The sequence below is a fragment of the Protopterus annectens genome, chromosome 1.part1 (assembly GCF_019279795.1).
Source record: "Protopterus annectens isolate FY-2018-M chromosome 1.part1, PAN1.0, whole genome shotgun sequence".
Taxonomy (NCBI): Eukaryota; Metazoa; Chordata; order Ceratodontiformes; family Protopteridae; genus Protopterus; species Protopterus annectens.
The window spans coordinates 1,681,245,382-1,681,258,894 of record NC_056726.1 but is presented as its reverse complement, the minus strand read 5'-3'; the positions used below and the strand labels follow the sequence as shown (position 1 = coordinate 1,681,258,894).

At 46.0% G+C, this 13,513-nt stretch overlaps 1 protein-coding gene across 1 annotated transcript in view; it reads right to left on the bottom strand.

The window, feature by feature from the left end:
- CEP85 (centrosomal protein 85) overlaps positions 1 to 13,513 on the bottom strand; it is a 2,011,196-nt gene that overhangs the window by 631,864 nt on the left and 1,365,819 nt on the right. Inside the window, exon 11 of the mRNA XM_044083921.1 lies at positions 3,045 to 3,095. Within this exon, the coding sequence (XP_043939856.1) occupies positions 3,045 to 3,095 (51 nt within the window). The remainder of the gene's footprint in view (positions 1 to 3,044; positions 3,096 to 13,513) is intronic.

The window sequence follows — 13,513 nt, the reverse complement described above, 5'->3', positions numbered from 1 at the left end:
TGGTGTGCAGGGTTTCCCCAAAAGAATAATCCTCAGGCGGAGAGGCTGAAGGTATAGACTCTTCTGCATCAGAGTCCTCATAAAGAGGGAGAGAATATCCCTGATCAGAAGAGGAATCAGAGGAAATAGAAACCTGGTCAGAGGAATCATAGTCAGTGTCTTGCCTAGGCCTTTTGTCAGGAGAGGGATGGGGACCCCTGATTAAAGTAATTAGGTCTTCGGCCATTTTAAGCATCTGTTTCTTTGGCATGGATGACTGTTCAGGAAAATACTGTACTTGTTTCCTTGTCTTTAATGGTGTCTTTGACTTTGCCTTGGCTGCTGTAGTAGACTTTATTGTAAGCTGTGAAGGTCTGAAATCACCCTCAGAAGCAGATGCCTGCTCAGCGGCTCCGGACCCATCTGAGGGAATAGTTTCCGTAGGCCCAATACCTTGAGTTTCCACAGGCCTCGGTGTCTCCATGTGGCTGTCGGTTGTGGCCTGTGGCTCTGAGGTAGCGGGTGTCAGGGGCTGCGAAAGCGCCTCACCGTTAACCGGCGACTGGCCTAGAAGAGGCTTCGTCATCGGTTTTGGACCTTGGATGCCTGTCCTTTTCTTTGTCTTTGCGTTTTTTATAAATTCCGGTCGGTTGTTCCGACGGCATTATGTAATTAAACCTTCGGCCAAAATAATGCAAAGCAAAATCAAACCGACTTTTAATAGTGCGTTTATTGAATCTAGCACAAAACCAACAACTGGTAACGTCGTGGTCAGGGCCTAGGCAAGGAATAGAGTAAAAGTCCTTATGAGGTATTTGCTTCCCACAAGAAATACAATTATTAACTTTTACTGACATCGGTCTGGAGCAAGAAAAAGTTCCCCCAACGGGATACTTAGCTTTATTGAAGACTTCGGATCTGATACTCAATTTTGAAAATCTCAGGAGTCGGCCGACCGGCACTTGGAAACTGCTTTTGCTTCGGGCACTGCGCGGCAAGAAAGACTGAAGAAAATGGCATCAGCTGCATCTTTTATACCCCTGGTGCACCGATGTCAGAAGAGGCGACAGCAACCAAAGCCAGACCAAGACTTTGGAACTCGGGCCGACTGCGGGTTGCCTGCCAGCAGGATAACCCAAGTGTAATGACTGCAACAGTAAAACACGGTGAACATCAGGAGGGATAGCTAGAGGCCTGTGTTGAGGCAGGAGTAAAAATTCCCTAAGTCTCTTTTTGGACTCAGAAAAGTCCTGGCTTTCCCAGCAGAAATGCTCCCTAAGGGTATGCAAGGTTTCACCAAAAGAAAAATCTTGTAGAGGGGAAGCAAAGGGAATGGAATCCTCTGCATTAGAATCCTCATAAGCAGATAAGGGCAAATCAGAAGAAGCAGAGATATCATATTCCTGATCAGAAGAATCAGAAAGAAAATCAGTTCTAGGTCTCTTAGAGGGGGAAGGCTGGCTTTCCCTAATTAAGGTAATAAGGTCTTCCGCTATTCTAAGCATTTGTTTTTGAGGCATATGGGCCTGAGTATATGGTTTGGTTGCCGGTTTTCTAGGCATAGTGCTAGTTTTAGGCCTGAGGAATTCGGTACTTCTAGCTGGAAACGAAGCCGTCGGTTTAATATGAAAGTCTGTAGGCCTGAATACACCCTCAGAAGCTGGTGCCTGCACAGCAGCTCCGGACCCATCCAAGGTAGAGACATCTGCAGGTTCCATAGTCGAAGAAGCATCTCGCGGCATACTGGACTCCGAATGGGTCTCAGTAGAGGCCTGTGAATCTGTAGTAGCGGGTATCAGGGGCTGCGAAAGTGCTTCACTGAGTACCGGCGGACTGGCGACTAGCTTAACGGAAGCATAGTCAGCAGTTTTGGACCTATGCGGTGTGTCTTTGTCTTTATCCTTACGTTTTTTCGGAAGATCGGTAGTTGGATGGCTTAATGAAGCCATTTCGGAGGAAGGAGATTGAGAAAGAAAGTATTTAGCTACAAAAATAGCCTGACGATGAATAGTTTGGGCGTTGAGCAAGGCACAAAACCGACAGCGGGGGACGTCATGGTCTGGGCCTAAACAGGTGACACAGTAAGAATGAAAATCTCTATGAGGTATTTGGTTTCCACAGGCAAGACAATTGTTAATTTTTTCTGACATCGGTTAGAGCAAGAAAAAAGGATCCCCAACGGGGTACTTAACTTTTTTGAAGACTTCGGGTCTGAAACTCGAAAGCGAAAATTTCAGGCGTCAGCCGACCGGCACATGCGAACTGCTTCTGCTTCGGGCACCGCACAGCAAGAAAGACTGATGTAATGGTGTCGGTTGCATGTTTTATACCCCCGACGACCTGACATCATGGAAGAAGTGACAGCATCCGACACATAAATCTGAAGACAGTGGTATTCAGACCAGCTGAGGGCTACCTGCAAGCAGATAACACAAATGTGATTACTGCAACAGTGAAACATGAAGAACATCTACAAAGTAACTGAATTTTACCCAAACTAACAATACTGATGTATTTTCTCTCTGTTTTTCACTGACAAATCAGCTGATCAATCAGTATGCAGGCATCTTGGAAGTCTCCCCCTGCTATAGCCTTGATCCTTGTCTACTCGACGTTTTTACTCCAACTACAAAATTTGGTGTGTTCATTCACAGATGGTAACTTCCACGTTTTAAAACAGGCACTGGTAACCTCTACTTTTAGACATTAAAATTTTAGAATGTGTTGCACGTGGCTTGGCAAGCTGTTGAGTGTGTGTCTGCTATACGTGCAGCGTGAGGAGGAAGCACCTACAGCTTTGGAATAATGGCCATATGTACAGTATATCCATGGCAGGATATATCCCATCTGTCAGCATTACTGCAACAGTGATCAAAGAGTATTTTTCAGTGATGATCAGATTTAGACAATGTAAGAAAAATATGTACTAAATGTGTCAAAAGCTACAACAGAAAGAAAACAGATGACTCAAATGGATACAAGAAAAATACTGGTGTAGAGTACATAACAGAATACATATAGATTGCTATTGTTCACTATATATACCCATGAACATGCATACGCACCCTCACTTGAGATAGAAGAAATTCCATTCTCTTCTGCTGTTTCTCCACTACCTAAAAAGAAAAAGAGAAAGTGTTGTTTGGAAATGCATCTTATAAAATACTACACAAAAATCAGTAAAACAGTAAAAAGGATGGGAGGGGAGAAGAGGTGATAAATGAAATATGAAAAAGAGTATTTACTGCATTGGATGATGATAGGGAATGCATCTAAAAGAGGCTAACTAACATTAATTAAATCCATTCTGCATCCACTTTTAAAACCCTCAAGTACCTTGCTTATAGGGGTAGCATTCCCCTTCTGGACAATGCATGTGCCCCTGATGCCAGGTTTAAATGAAGCACACCTCATGGCACCCATTTTTCCTCTTTCCACTCCAGGTGTGTTCTCCTTGCAAGAATACATACTGAACTTCAAGGGTAATGCAAGTGAGTGAGGTTCACTCAAAAGAAGCACGCCTTCAAGAGAGACTAACAGAAGCACCACCAGAAGTATTATACAACAGGCTTCCATTCAGCAGTTTCAGTAGCTCACTGGCATGAGTTTCATGTAAAGGTCTTGCCCTGCACAAAAGGAACAGGTGTCTAATGCAGCTGCTACTCTGGTGCTGGTTGACACTCGACCCAAAAAAAGGCACTGCTACTCCTTGCCACTTTCAGTCATTTACTAGCAACAGTAAGAACTTTGTAACTTGGGATAAAACTAGAGCAAAATCTGATAGCCAGAACTGTAGAAGGAAATCAACCTATATAACCTACAACAAAAATGACTATGAAGGATTGAATGAGGAGGTATTTGAGAAGCTCATCAGGCAGATCACAAAAAATAAAAAGGCAAATTACAATTCAAAAGATGGAAAGCGACAGGTTCTGAAGGGCAATCCATCAAAATGTATAAAATGGTGCTTTGCAAGTCTGAAAAAATGGACAGGATATTTAATCTGTACTTGGAGAAAAAAAGAAGTTATGTCTTACCATAATGTTCCATCTGAGTTGTTGATGATCTTCCAGTCATCACTGATGGGTTTGGTTCTGAGCCCTCGGAACCGAGTTGGCCTTATACCAAGCTCGCGTGCACCAAAAACTCTTGAGCTAAGCTGCTACCCTCACAATGCCCTTCACTCAGTTACCACAGATCGAGTTTGCATGCAACATATAGAAGAAACTAAGTCAGAGGCCATCTCTATGCAGAAACCCTGAAATACCACAAAGACCCAGAAGATCCGCCAGGCGCCTTTGGTGGGGGCCGGAGGGAGGGTGTGATGACTGGAAGAAGATCAACAACTCAGATGGAATGTTATGGTAAGATATAACTTCTTTATTTGAAGTTGTTAATCTTCTTCCTATTCAAGGCTGATGGGACAGAATCCCAAGCTACTTGGAGAACCTGGGTGGCCCTTATGGAAGAACATTCCTGAGAACCATTGAGCCAAAGGCCACTCTTCCCCTGGTGATCAGATCCAATTTGTAATGCTTGATGAAGGTATGGGGTTTAGCCCAAATGGCTGTTGCACAGATGTCATCCACAGAGGCTCTGGAGCCCTAGTTGAATGAGCCTGGACTTGAGCAGGCTTAGATTCATTTGTAAGTGAATATGAGAAGGTAATGCAATCTCTAAGCCATTTTGACAAAGTAACTTTAGATACTACACACCCCATTCTAGGACCAGAAAAGGAAATGAAAAGTTGGTCTGACTTGCGAAAAGACTTAGTTCTGTCCAGGTAGAAATGTAGTTGTCTATGAACATCCAATGAATGCAGGCAGTATTCTCCCTTGTTTGAATAATTTGGAAAGAATACAGGGAGTTCAATGGAGTGGTTAATAGAGAAGTCGGAAATGACCTTGGGGAGAATGGATGGATTAATACGAAGTGATACTCTTGTCCTTATGGAAGATCAGATAGGTGCTCTTGATGCATAAGGCTTGCAACTCAGATATTCGTCTGGCTGAGGTGACTGCCACCAAAAACAAGGATTTCCATGACTACATTAACTCTTAACTGATTAACTCATTAACTCATTAACTCTGTTACCTGATTATTTCCAGTCCCCTCATAACAGCAACTAACAGGGTCTCTACCTGCTTCGCTCCCCACCCTGCCCCCTATTCCCTCCCGCCCCCAGTGGTCCCACCTTTATTACACTCACAAACCCCTCCCATCTTTCTAGTAGCCAACCACAGCGCTAACCCAACAATACCTCCTCCATCTTCCCACTACTATCACACCTCCTCAACTAACATGTACAAGCATACCTTACCTATGCTCACTGCATGCACTCTCCTTGCATATCTTACATCCTACCAAAGCTCCATCATTTCCGCACTCGACCACTACCACTGTACTACTACTCACACCACCACTCATGTCTCACCCTCACTCAGCTCCCCTCCCACCAACTCAAAAACCATCCCTATGCACCCCTCACATATTCTACCAACTATATTACTCAAACATAAAGCATCCCTACAACTTAACATAGTAACCCTCCCACCATACCTATTACCCAAAGAGCACAATCATAAAGTTTCCCTTATAAACAAACACATTCAAAAACTGAGAAAACTAATAACCTCATACATATCAAAACTAGCCCTAAGTGAAGATATCCACCCCAACCCTGGCCCTACCATCTCCAACCCCAATCCTCATAATCAGACTAGAAACCACAACTTCTCCCATATTACAGACAATAGAAAGCCAAATGACTTCCTTCTACTAAGCCTAAATATTAAAAGTATATCCAACAAAGTCCATGAACTCCATGCCACCATAGACTTGTACTCCCCAGATATAGTCATCCTGACAGAAACCTGGCTAAAACCTCACATTACCAGTGAGCAAATACTCCCTACAGGTTATGGCATACTAAGAGTAGACCGGCTAAACAAGAAAGGAGGCGGTGTAGCTATAATATTTAAACGGCATCTAAACATCCAGATCTTAAAATCATCAGTTCCACAAATAGGCAATGAAGAAATAATATATACCAACCTCAAAATAAACCAAAACAAAACCATCAACATAACTGGACGCTACTTCCCACCTGGCCAAAACATCCCTCCACTAGAAAACCTCCTCAGCTGGTCTACCCACCATCTCCCCAAAGAACCTATAATTTTAGGTGATTTCAATATATACTGGCAATCCTGTTCTGGCAACCATCCAACCCATCATGTAAACCTTCATGGCTTCACCCAACTAGTCCAGTCGCCAACCAGGATAAATAAAAACTCCAGCAAGCACACTACCCTGGATTGGATACTAGTCAGTAAGAAGCCCCCAGCCATACATAACAGGCTGCTTTATCATATAGCCTCAGTGATCACTCCCCAACATTCCTACTGAAATAATACCTATACCAAGCTAAACCTGTCATCTACCGTCAGATACGTAAAAAAATAAACTTTAACCCACTCACATTCATCTCATCCCTCAAAGAATGTAACTGGCATCCTCTGAAGTACCTCAGTCTTGATGACGCAGTTGCATTTTTTAATACTACCTTCCTGAACATCCTTAATTACCATGCCCCCATAAGACTTTCCAGAATCAAAGCACAACCCTCCCCATGGCTACAGAAAACCACTAAGTCAGAAATGAAAAACAGGGATAAAGCCTGGGAGCACTGGCACAAAACCAAGACCCCCTCAATTAGACAGAAATTCCTAGAACAACGCAATAGTCAAAAAGCTAATAAAACAGGACAAATTCCAATACTACCAGTCTGCCCTAGACTCCTCCGAACACAGCCCCAAACAATTCTGGTCCTCCATAAACTCCATCCTCCACCCAGGTAAAGTCAGTACCCCTCCTCCTAACATCCCTCACTCCTCAGAAAATATTGCTACCTCATTCAACACACACTTCACACAAACCATACTATCACTAGCTAAACAACACAACCCCCCCTTCCCCTCCAACCCACACCTTCAACTACTAATCTCCCCACTGCCTTCTCTTTTTCTCCTGTACCTACCTCCAACATAAAAAAATTCTTAACTAAACTTAAACCCACCAAATTAGCAGCAGACAACCTCCCAAGTGAATACCTACAAATCGCAGCTGATGCTCTGGCCTACCCAGTATCCATCTTGATTAACCAATCTCTGTCAGAAAGTTATGTTCCCACACTGTGGAAAGTATCACATATAATTCCCCTCCACAGAACAAACCAATTACCGCCCCATAGCTATTCTCTCTTCACTCTCCAAAATGCTTGAGAGATGCATACACTATCAGGTCTCAGACTACCTGCTTACTAACAACCTCCTTTCCAATACTCAGCATGGTTTCTGACCAAACCATAGCACCACCACTGCCTTACTCTCCTTTACTAACACTATCCTTCAGCATAAAAACAATGGCTATCTCTCCTCTGCTACTTTCCTAGACCTATCTAAAGCATTTGACATGGTCCCACATACAACATATCTCTGTCCTCAATAACCTATCCTTCTCACAATCAGTCACCAACTGGTTTCAGAGTTACCTGTCTGACCGCCAACAATCCGTTGTATGGCAGAATGACATCTCCCCAACTACCTGTCTCCATAGGGGTCCCCCAAGGATCCATCCTTGGACCCCTACTCTTCTCCATTTTCACAAATAATCTAGCCTCTGCCACCATACATGGCACACTCATACAATACGCAGATGACTCGACCATCATCTGCTCAGCCCAGTCCCTACCCAACCTGCAAAAAGTCACACAGGAAGCCTTTTCCCTCTGTTGAAACTTGGTTATCCGATGCCCAATTAATACTCAACCCAAACAAAACTAAACTACTCATCTTCCAACCCACCAAACATACTCAAAACAACTCTCACTTTAACATCACAGCAAAAGACAACACCACTATATACCCAACTGAACACACCAAATTGCTAGGAGTGGAAATAGACAATAAACTAAAATTTGACATCCACATATCCATGACCATAAAAAAAATCCACAAAAAACTAGGAGCGTTATACAGAAATAAGCATCTTCTCACCAAAGCAGCAAAGATTTCAATAGCAAATTCCCACCTTATCTCCACCCTACTTTATACCTCTCCAATATATACCAACCTAAGGCAATGCGATCTAAACAAGCTAGAGACCTGCTACAACAAAATTGCCAAATTCGCCACAGGGACATCCTACCGTGGTCACCACTGTCTCTCACTTGTTGAAATGGGCTGGCTTGAACTCCCTCACCTCCTTCAATGGTATCAACTCTCACTCGCCCACAAACTAGTAAACCATCCACTATATGTCCCATCCCTCCATAATCTACTCCAACCCTATCGCACCACCAGACCACTAAGATCCAGCAACAAAAATCACTTGCAGATCACTAAAGCCAATAACTCTGCTGGTGAAGCACTATTCTCTTGCACCATAGCCAAATTATGGAACTCCCTCCCACCCACAATTACCTCCGTACCATCATGCACCCACTTCAAAACTTTACTAAAAGCACACCTAAAAACATGCTGGCTATGCCCTTGCAACTCCCCCTCTAATATCACCCACCCCATCCAACCACGACCTTTCTTTCCACTCCACTAACTACCTTGAGTATAGCAAGCTCAGATGCTCATAAGCCTAGTACTTATACAGCAGGAACTTCTTATTTTAACATTTGTTAATGTCTGTTATGTACTTCACAGATAAAGATTCTAGTTGTCTACTGATGTACTATGTTCTTCATCTGTAAATATGTTGTAAGTAATTGCTATGTAAATTGTTAATCGCTATTTAATCCAATGTAACTACTGTCTATTTTAACTGTGGAGCTTTTCTTCCCGGGCCTCCGCTGAAAATGGACCTACGTCCAGTCAGACACTCCCGGTCAACAAATATAAATAAATAAATGAATCACATGTCGCAGCAGATTCAAAAGGAGGTAGAGAGAGAGACTGGAGAACCCGGGAAAGATTCCATACCTCCACTGGCTGTCTGATAGGAGGTCTGCTATGGAAAATTCCCTTATGGAAGTTGGAAATAAATGGACTCGAATGGGGGAAGCTGATGCACCACTGTCAAACAACTAAGAAAGATAGTGAAGAACAGAAGCTACAGAAGTTGAAAATGAATTTAGCATCCGATCATGTGCCCAGATAGAGAATCTTTTCCATTTGTCTCTGTAAAGTTTTCTGGTGGATGGTTTATGGGAGGCCAGAATAATATCACGGACAGATGAGGCAATTAACAGAAGTGGAGAAGCCAAGCCGTCAGCTTGAGACTGGATAGATTCGGGGGAGGCACCCCTTGTGGGTGAGATATGAGGCCCTGATGAGTGTCCAGGATCCAAGGAGGTTGTAGCAGTTGAGGTCGGAGGAAGGGAACTCACACTTGATGAGGCCAGAAAGGGGCAATGAGGATCACTGCTTCTCAACCGAATAGCTTTCCTTAAAAAAAGCGGGATCAGAGGCATCAGAAGATAAGCATAAAGGAGACCCGTGGGCCAATCATGAGTCAAAGCATCTCTCGGTGACTCCCCGTGAGGGGGAAAGAGGGCAAAGTAGCTATTGCATTTTGTGTTTGAAGGGGAGGAGAAAAGGTCACAGCATGGCTGGCCTCAACAGCTGAAGATCTGTGCCGTCACGCTCGGATTGAGACACCACTCATGAGGACGAAGTATGCATCTGCTCAGCTTGTCCGTAATCAAGCTGGAGCTCCCCAGGATACGAGTTGCGATTAGAAAGCGGTTGGAAGCTATCGCCCAATGCCAGATTCTCATGGCCTCACGACATAGGGGGATAGGATTTGGTCCCTCCCTGTTTGTGTACCAGACGACAGACATGTTGTCCGACTGGATAGCAATTGTTCCTGATGGAAGGAGCAGATGGAATGCTTGCTACGCCAATAGCACTGCTCTTAACTCCAGGACGGTGATATGCAAGTTGACCTCTATGCTGGACCAAGTGCCTTGGACTGACTTTCCCTGTAAGTGGTCCCCCACCCTATCAGGGAAGCGTCCACGGTCACCGTGGCACTGGGATGGGGAGCCTGGAAGAGACGACACCAAAGATTTTAGTCTGTACTCATCCACCAGAGGAGATCTTGTTTGCAGGAGTTGGTGATGAGAATCTGTGAGCTCAAGGGATGAAGACTGGATATCCACTGGGAGAGAAGGAGCCATTGTAGTAGTCTCATATGTAGTCTGGCTAGGGGAACAATTGGGCTGGCTGCCACCATAGACCCCAGAGCATGAAGAACTTCCCTTGCAGACACCTTTCTTCGACAGAGTATCACTTGTACTTGTGCCGTTAATCTCTGAAGTCTGTGAGGGGGAAGAGAGACCAGACTTGTCTGAGTGTTGAATACTGCCCCTATGAATTCCAATTGTTGTGTGGGCTGAAGATTGGATTTTTCCCAGTGCATTGTGATGCCCAGCATCTCTGCTAGAGTGTAGCGGAGGGCCCTGATCAGAAGGCGCTTGGTGGGGGCGGAAAGGAGCCAATAGTCTAAATACGGAAACACCTGGAATCCCTGAAGTCTCAGATGAGCTGTCACCACTACTAGGCATTTTGTGAACACTCTGGGGGCTGTTGAGAGACCGAATGGCAGGGCTCTGAATTGGTAATGACTGGCTCCCAGCCGGAAGCAAAGGAAGCTCCTGGAGCATTTGTCCATTTTGATGTGGTAATATGCATCCTGGAGGTCTATCAAGCACATCCACACACCCTCCCGAAGAAAAGGTAGGATGGACTGAATCATGACCAAGCGGAACTTGGTCTAAACCACTGACTTGTTTAGCTGGCTGAGATCCAAAATGGGCCTCCAGTCCCCCGTCTTTTTTGGCACTAAAAAGAATCTTGAGTAGAACCCTGATCCACACTGGTCTGGGGGGACCTGTTGGATGACTCATTTTTGACATAGCTTTCATATTTTGGAAGCTGCCACCTCCCCTTGACTGGGTGGAACATCGGGAAGGGATTTTGGAGGTCTTGGATAACATATTAGGGGAATGTGACAGTCTCTGGTAATGATTCTCTGCACCCACTGATCATTTGTAATAGAGAGCTAGGCAGCTCAGTGCAGAGAGAAACACACTCTGACTGCTTCCAGAAGAAAGCAATCCATCAGTGCTTCAGGAGCGCTGATACGGTCTTCCTGAGAAGGAATCTCTGTAGTTCTGGTTCCGGGGACCCCCTCTGCCCTGAAAGGGGCGTCTTCCATTATTGGAACCCCCTCTGCCTCTGGGAAGTCCTCATCATGAGCGTCACAGAAAGGACCTTAAGACTTCTTGTGCCACATCTTCCCACTCCTCTGGTTCCTAGAAAAGGAACGCTGAGGTTTGGAAAAGCGTAGGTCCACGACAGACAAGGATTTCCCATCCTGCTTGCACCTTGACCTTAGCACTGAACAGAGCTGATGGTTCGATAGGGGCATCCGCAAGGTCACAGATGGGCATCCAGGCACGGCATCTTATGACTACACCTGCACCCGCAGCTCTAGCTGCTCCTTCAGTTGCGTGGGACAGCAACCTCATGGATGAATTGGATATTGATTTTAAGGTGGCAAGTTGGGAAGCAACTTTATCACGTGCCCCGTCCGAAACTTGACCCGCAAGGGTTCTGGAGAGTTCGGTGATGAGATCTCTCTGGAGCCTCGTAAAATGTGCCAAAAAGTTCAGAGACCTGACTGCAAAGGTCGCTGACACAAAAACACGTTTCCCTAACCTGTCCACTGCTCAAGACTCTCTATTGGGCGGGTGAACAACATGACTTTCCTCCGCAAGGTCCTTTTTCGCGGCTGCCGCTGCCACGACCATAGCATCTACTGGCAAACCTCTAGACCAATGGGGTTGATCTTCTGGAGGGGAGAGTATCTTATATGATCTCCTAGGGATGGCCTCAACGGTGTCAGGGTTCTTCCATGCCTGCTGCATGATGAGCTTTTCCAACTCATCGGCGGGGGGGGGGGGTCACCCAAGAAGTAGAGGGTCGAGAACAGAAGGCCTGCAGGAATACGAATTCCTCTGAGGAACGATTGGAGGGCTTCCAGTCATCCCTCTGTTTCAAGATTTCCAGGAGGTCTCCAAATGAGACAGTCAGGGGGTGACCATGGGGGATCCTTCATCATTGTAGTCCGTATCTTCCATGAGGGACTCCTCTGGGGAGTCCAAGTGTTTCCTCTTACACACCCGTTTCCGAGGGGGTTCTTCGGTGGGAGCGTCCGAAGAAGACTCAGAAAGGGAAATACCCTGGACAGGGGTTTCCTGGGCCTTGTGCTCTCCGAGTCCTGAGGGGAGTGGCCTTTGACAGCTGCAGGTCAGAGGGAACTGGTGGGATGACTGACATAGGATGACTGCCAGAAGCAAGCACCCTCTCCATCATAAGGAATGCAGGTCCGCCTGAAGAGAAATGGGAGCCTAGAATCGAAGATGACAATTTCGGAACCAGGGTCACACCCTACTCCACACGGTCCGTCCTCGGGGACGGAGCCACAAGCAAACATGGGGCGGGAGTCACCCTCGGGCCCGAAGATGGAACCGGCAACACAGTCGGAACTGTGGCCAGAACCGAGGGTTCCACCCCCCCCCCCAAGCATGAGATTGAGGAAGGGTGGGTTCTGACGTAACCGACACCAAAAGGGACCTCGGAGCTTCAGACACTGTCGGTAGACATCGGGTATATGAGCCTTGGAGCTGAGGGATCCATGGGAGAACAGTATGTAGGGGTCGCCGGTGTAATAGACCCAAATCCCGGAGTGGGATGGGGTCTAGGAAAATTTGTAATTCAGGAGCGCTGATACTCCCCTGGTGGTCAGCAGCTGATGAAAAAGGCGCACCACATCTAATTCTGAAAGGCTCCTAGTGGACCTTACCGATGCCCCTGAGGGGGAATCAGGCCGGTCCAAAAAGGGGCTGAAGGCTTGTCCAGCAAATGGATCCACAGACAGAGAGTACTGGGTCCATGGTGTATTAAAGAACGGCACAGATTATTCCAGTTTGGAAATCTGCAACAAAGGAATAATCGGAGCAGAGAACGGGCTCGGAGCTGAGGTCACAGCTGGGGTGGAGGTCAATAACGGTTCCAAGGTTGTCGGAACAGAGATGGGGAACGTCGGTGCCGAAATGGAGACAAATTGGTCGGAACCGAATTTGATGTAGTGGAAGCCGTAGTCGTCGGAGCCGGGGCAGGAGCCGAAGAGGCGACCTTGGTATGAATCATTGGAGCCAAACTCGGAGCTGAGGTGGTCGGAACCGAGGAGGCAGTACGGTGCTCAGTGGAAGTCTTATGGGCCTTGTCCTTATGGCTTTTGCCCATATCACTGGCCGGTGAAGAGGGGTCTGAGCGAGGATGTTTCTTGTCTACAGAAGGAGGGGATGAGACCTCCAACATAGAAATAGCCTTTGAAAAAGGCGGAAGAAGCAGGCCCCTTAAGGATCAATTTATTTTGTCACTTATTCAGCGTCCGCTGACTGATGCTGGCACAAATATCACATGGAGGTTTCACCGATAAATGCAAAACCCCC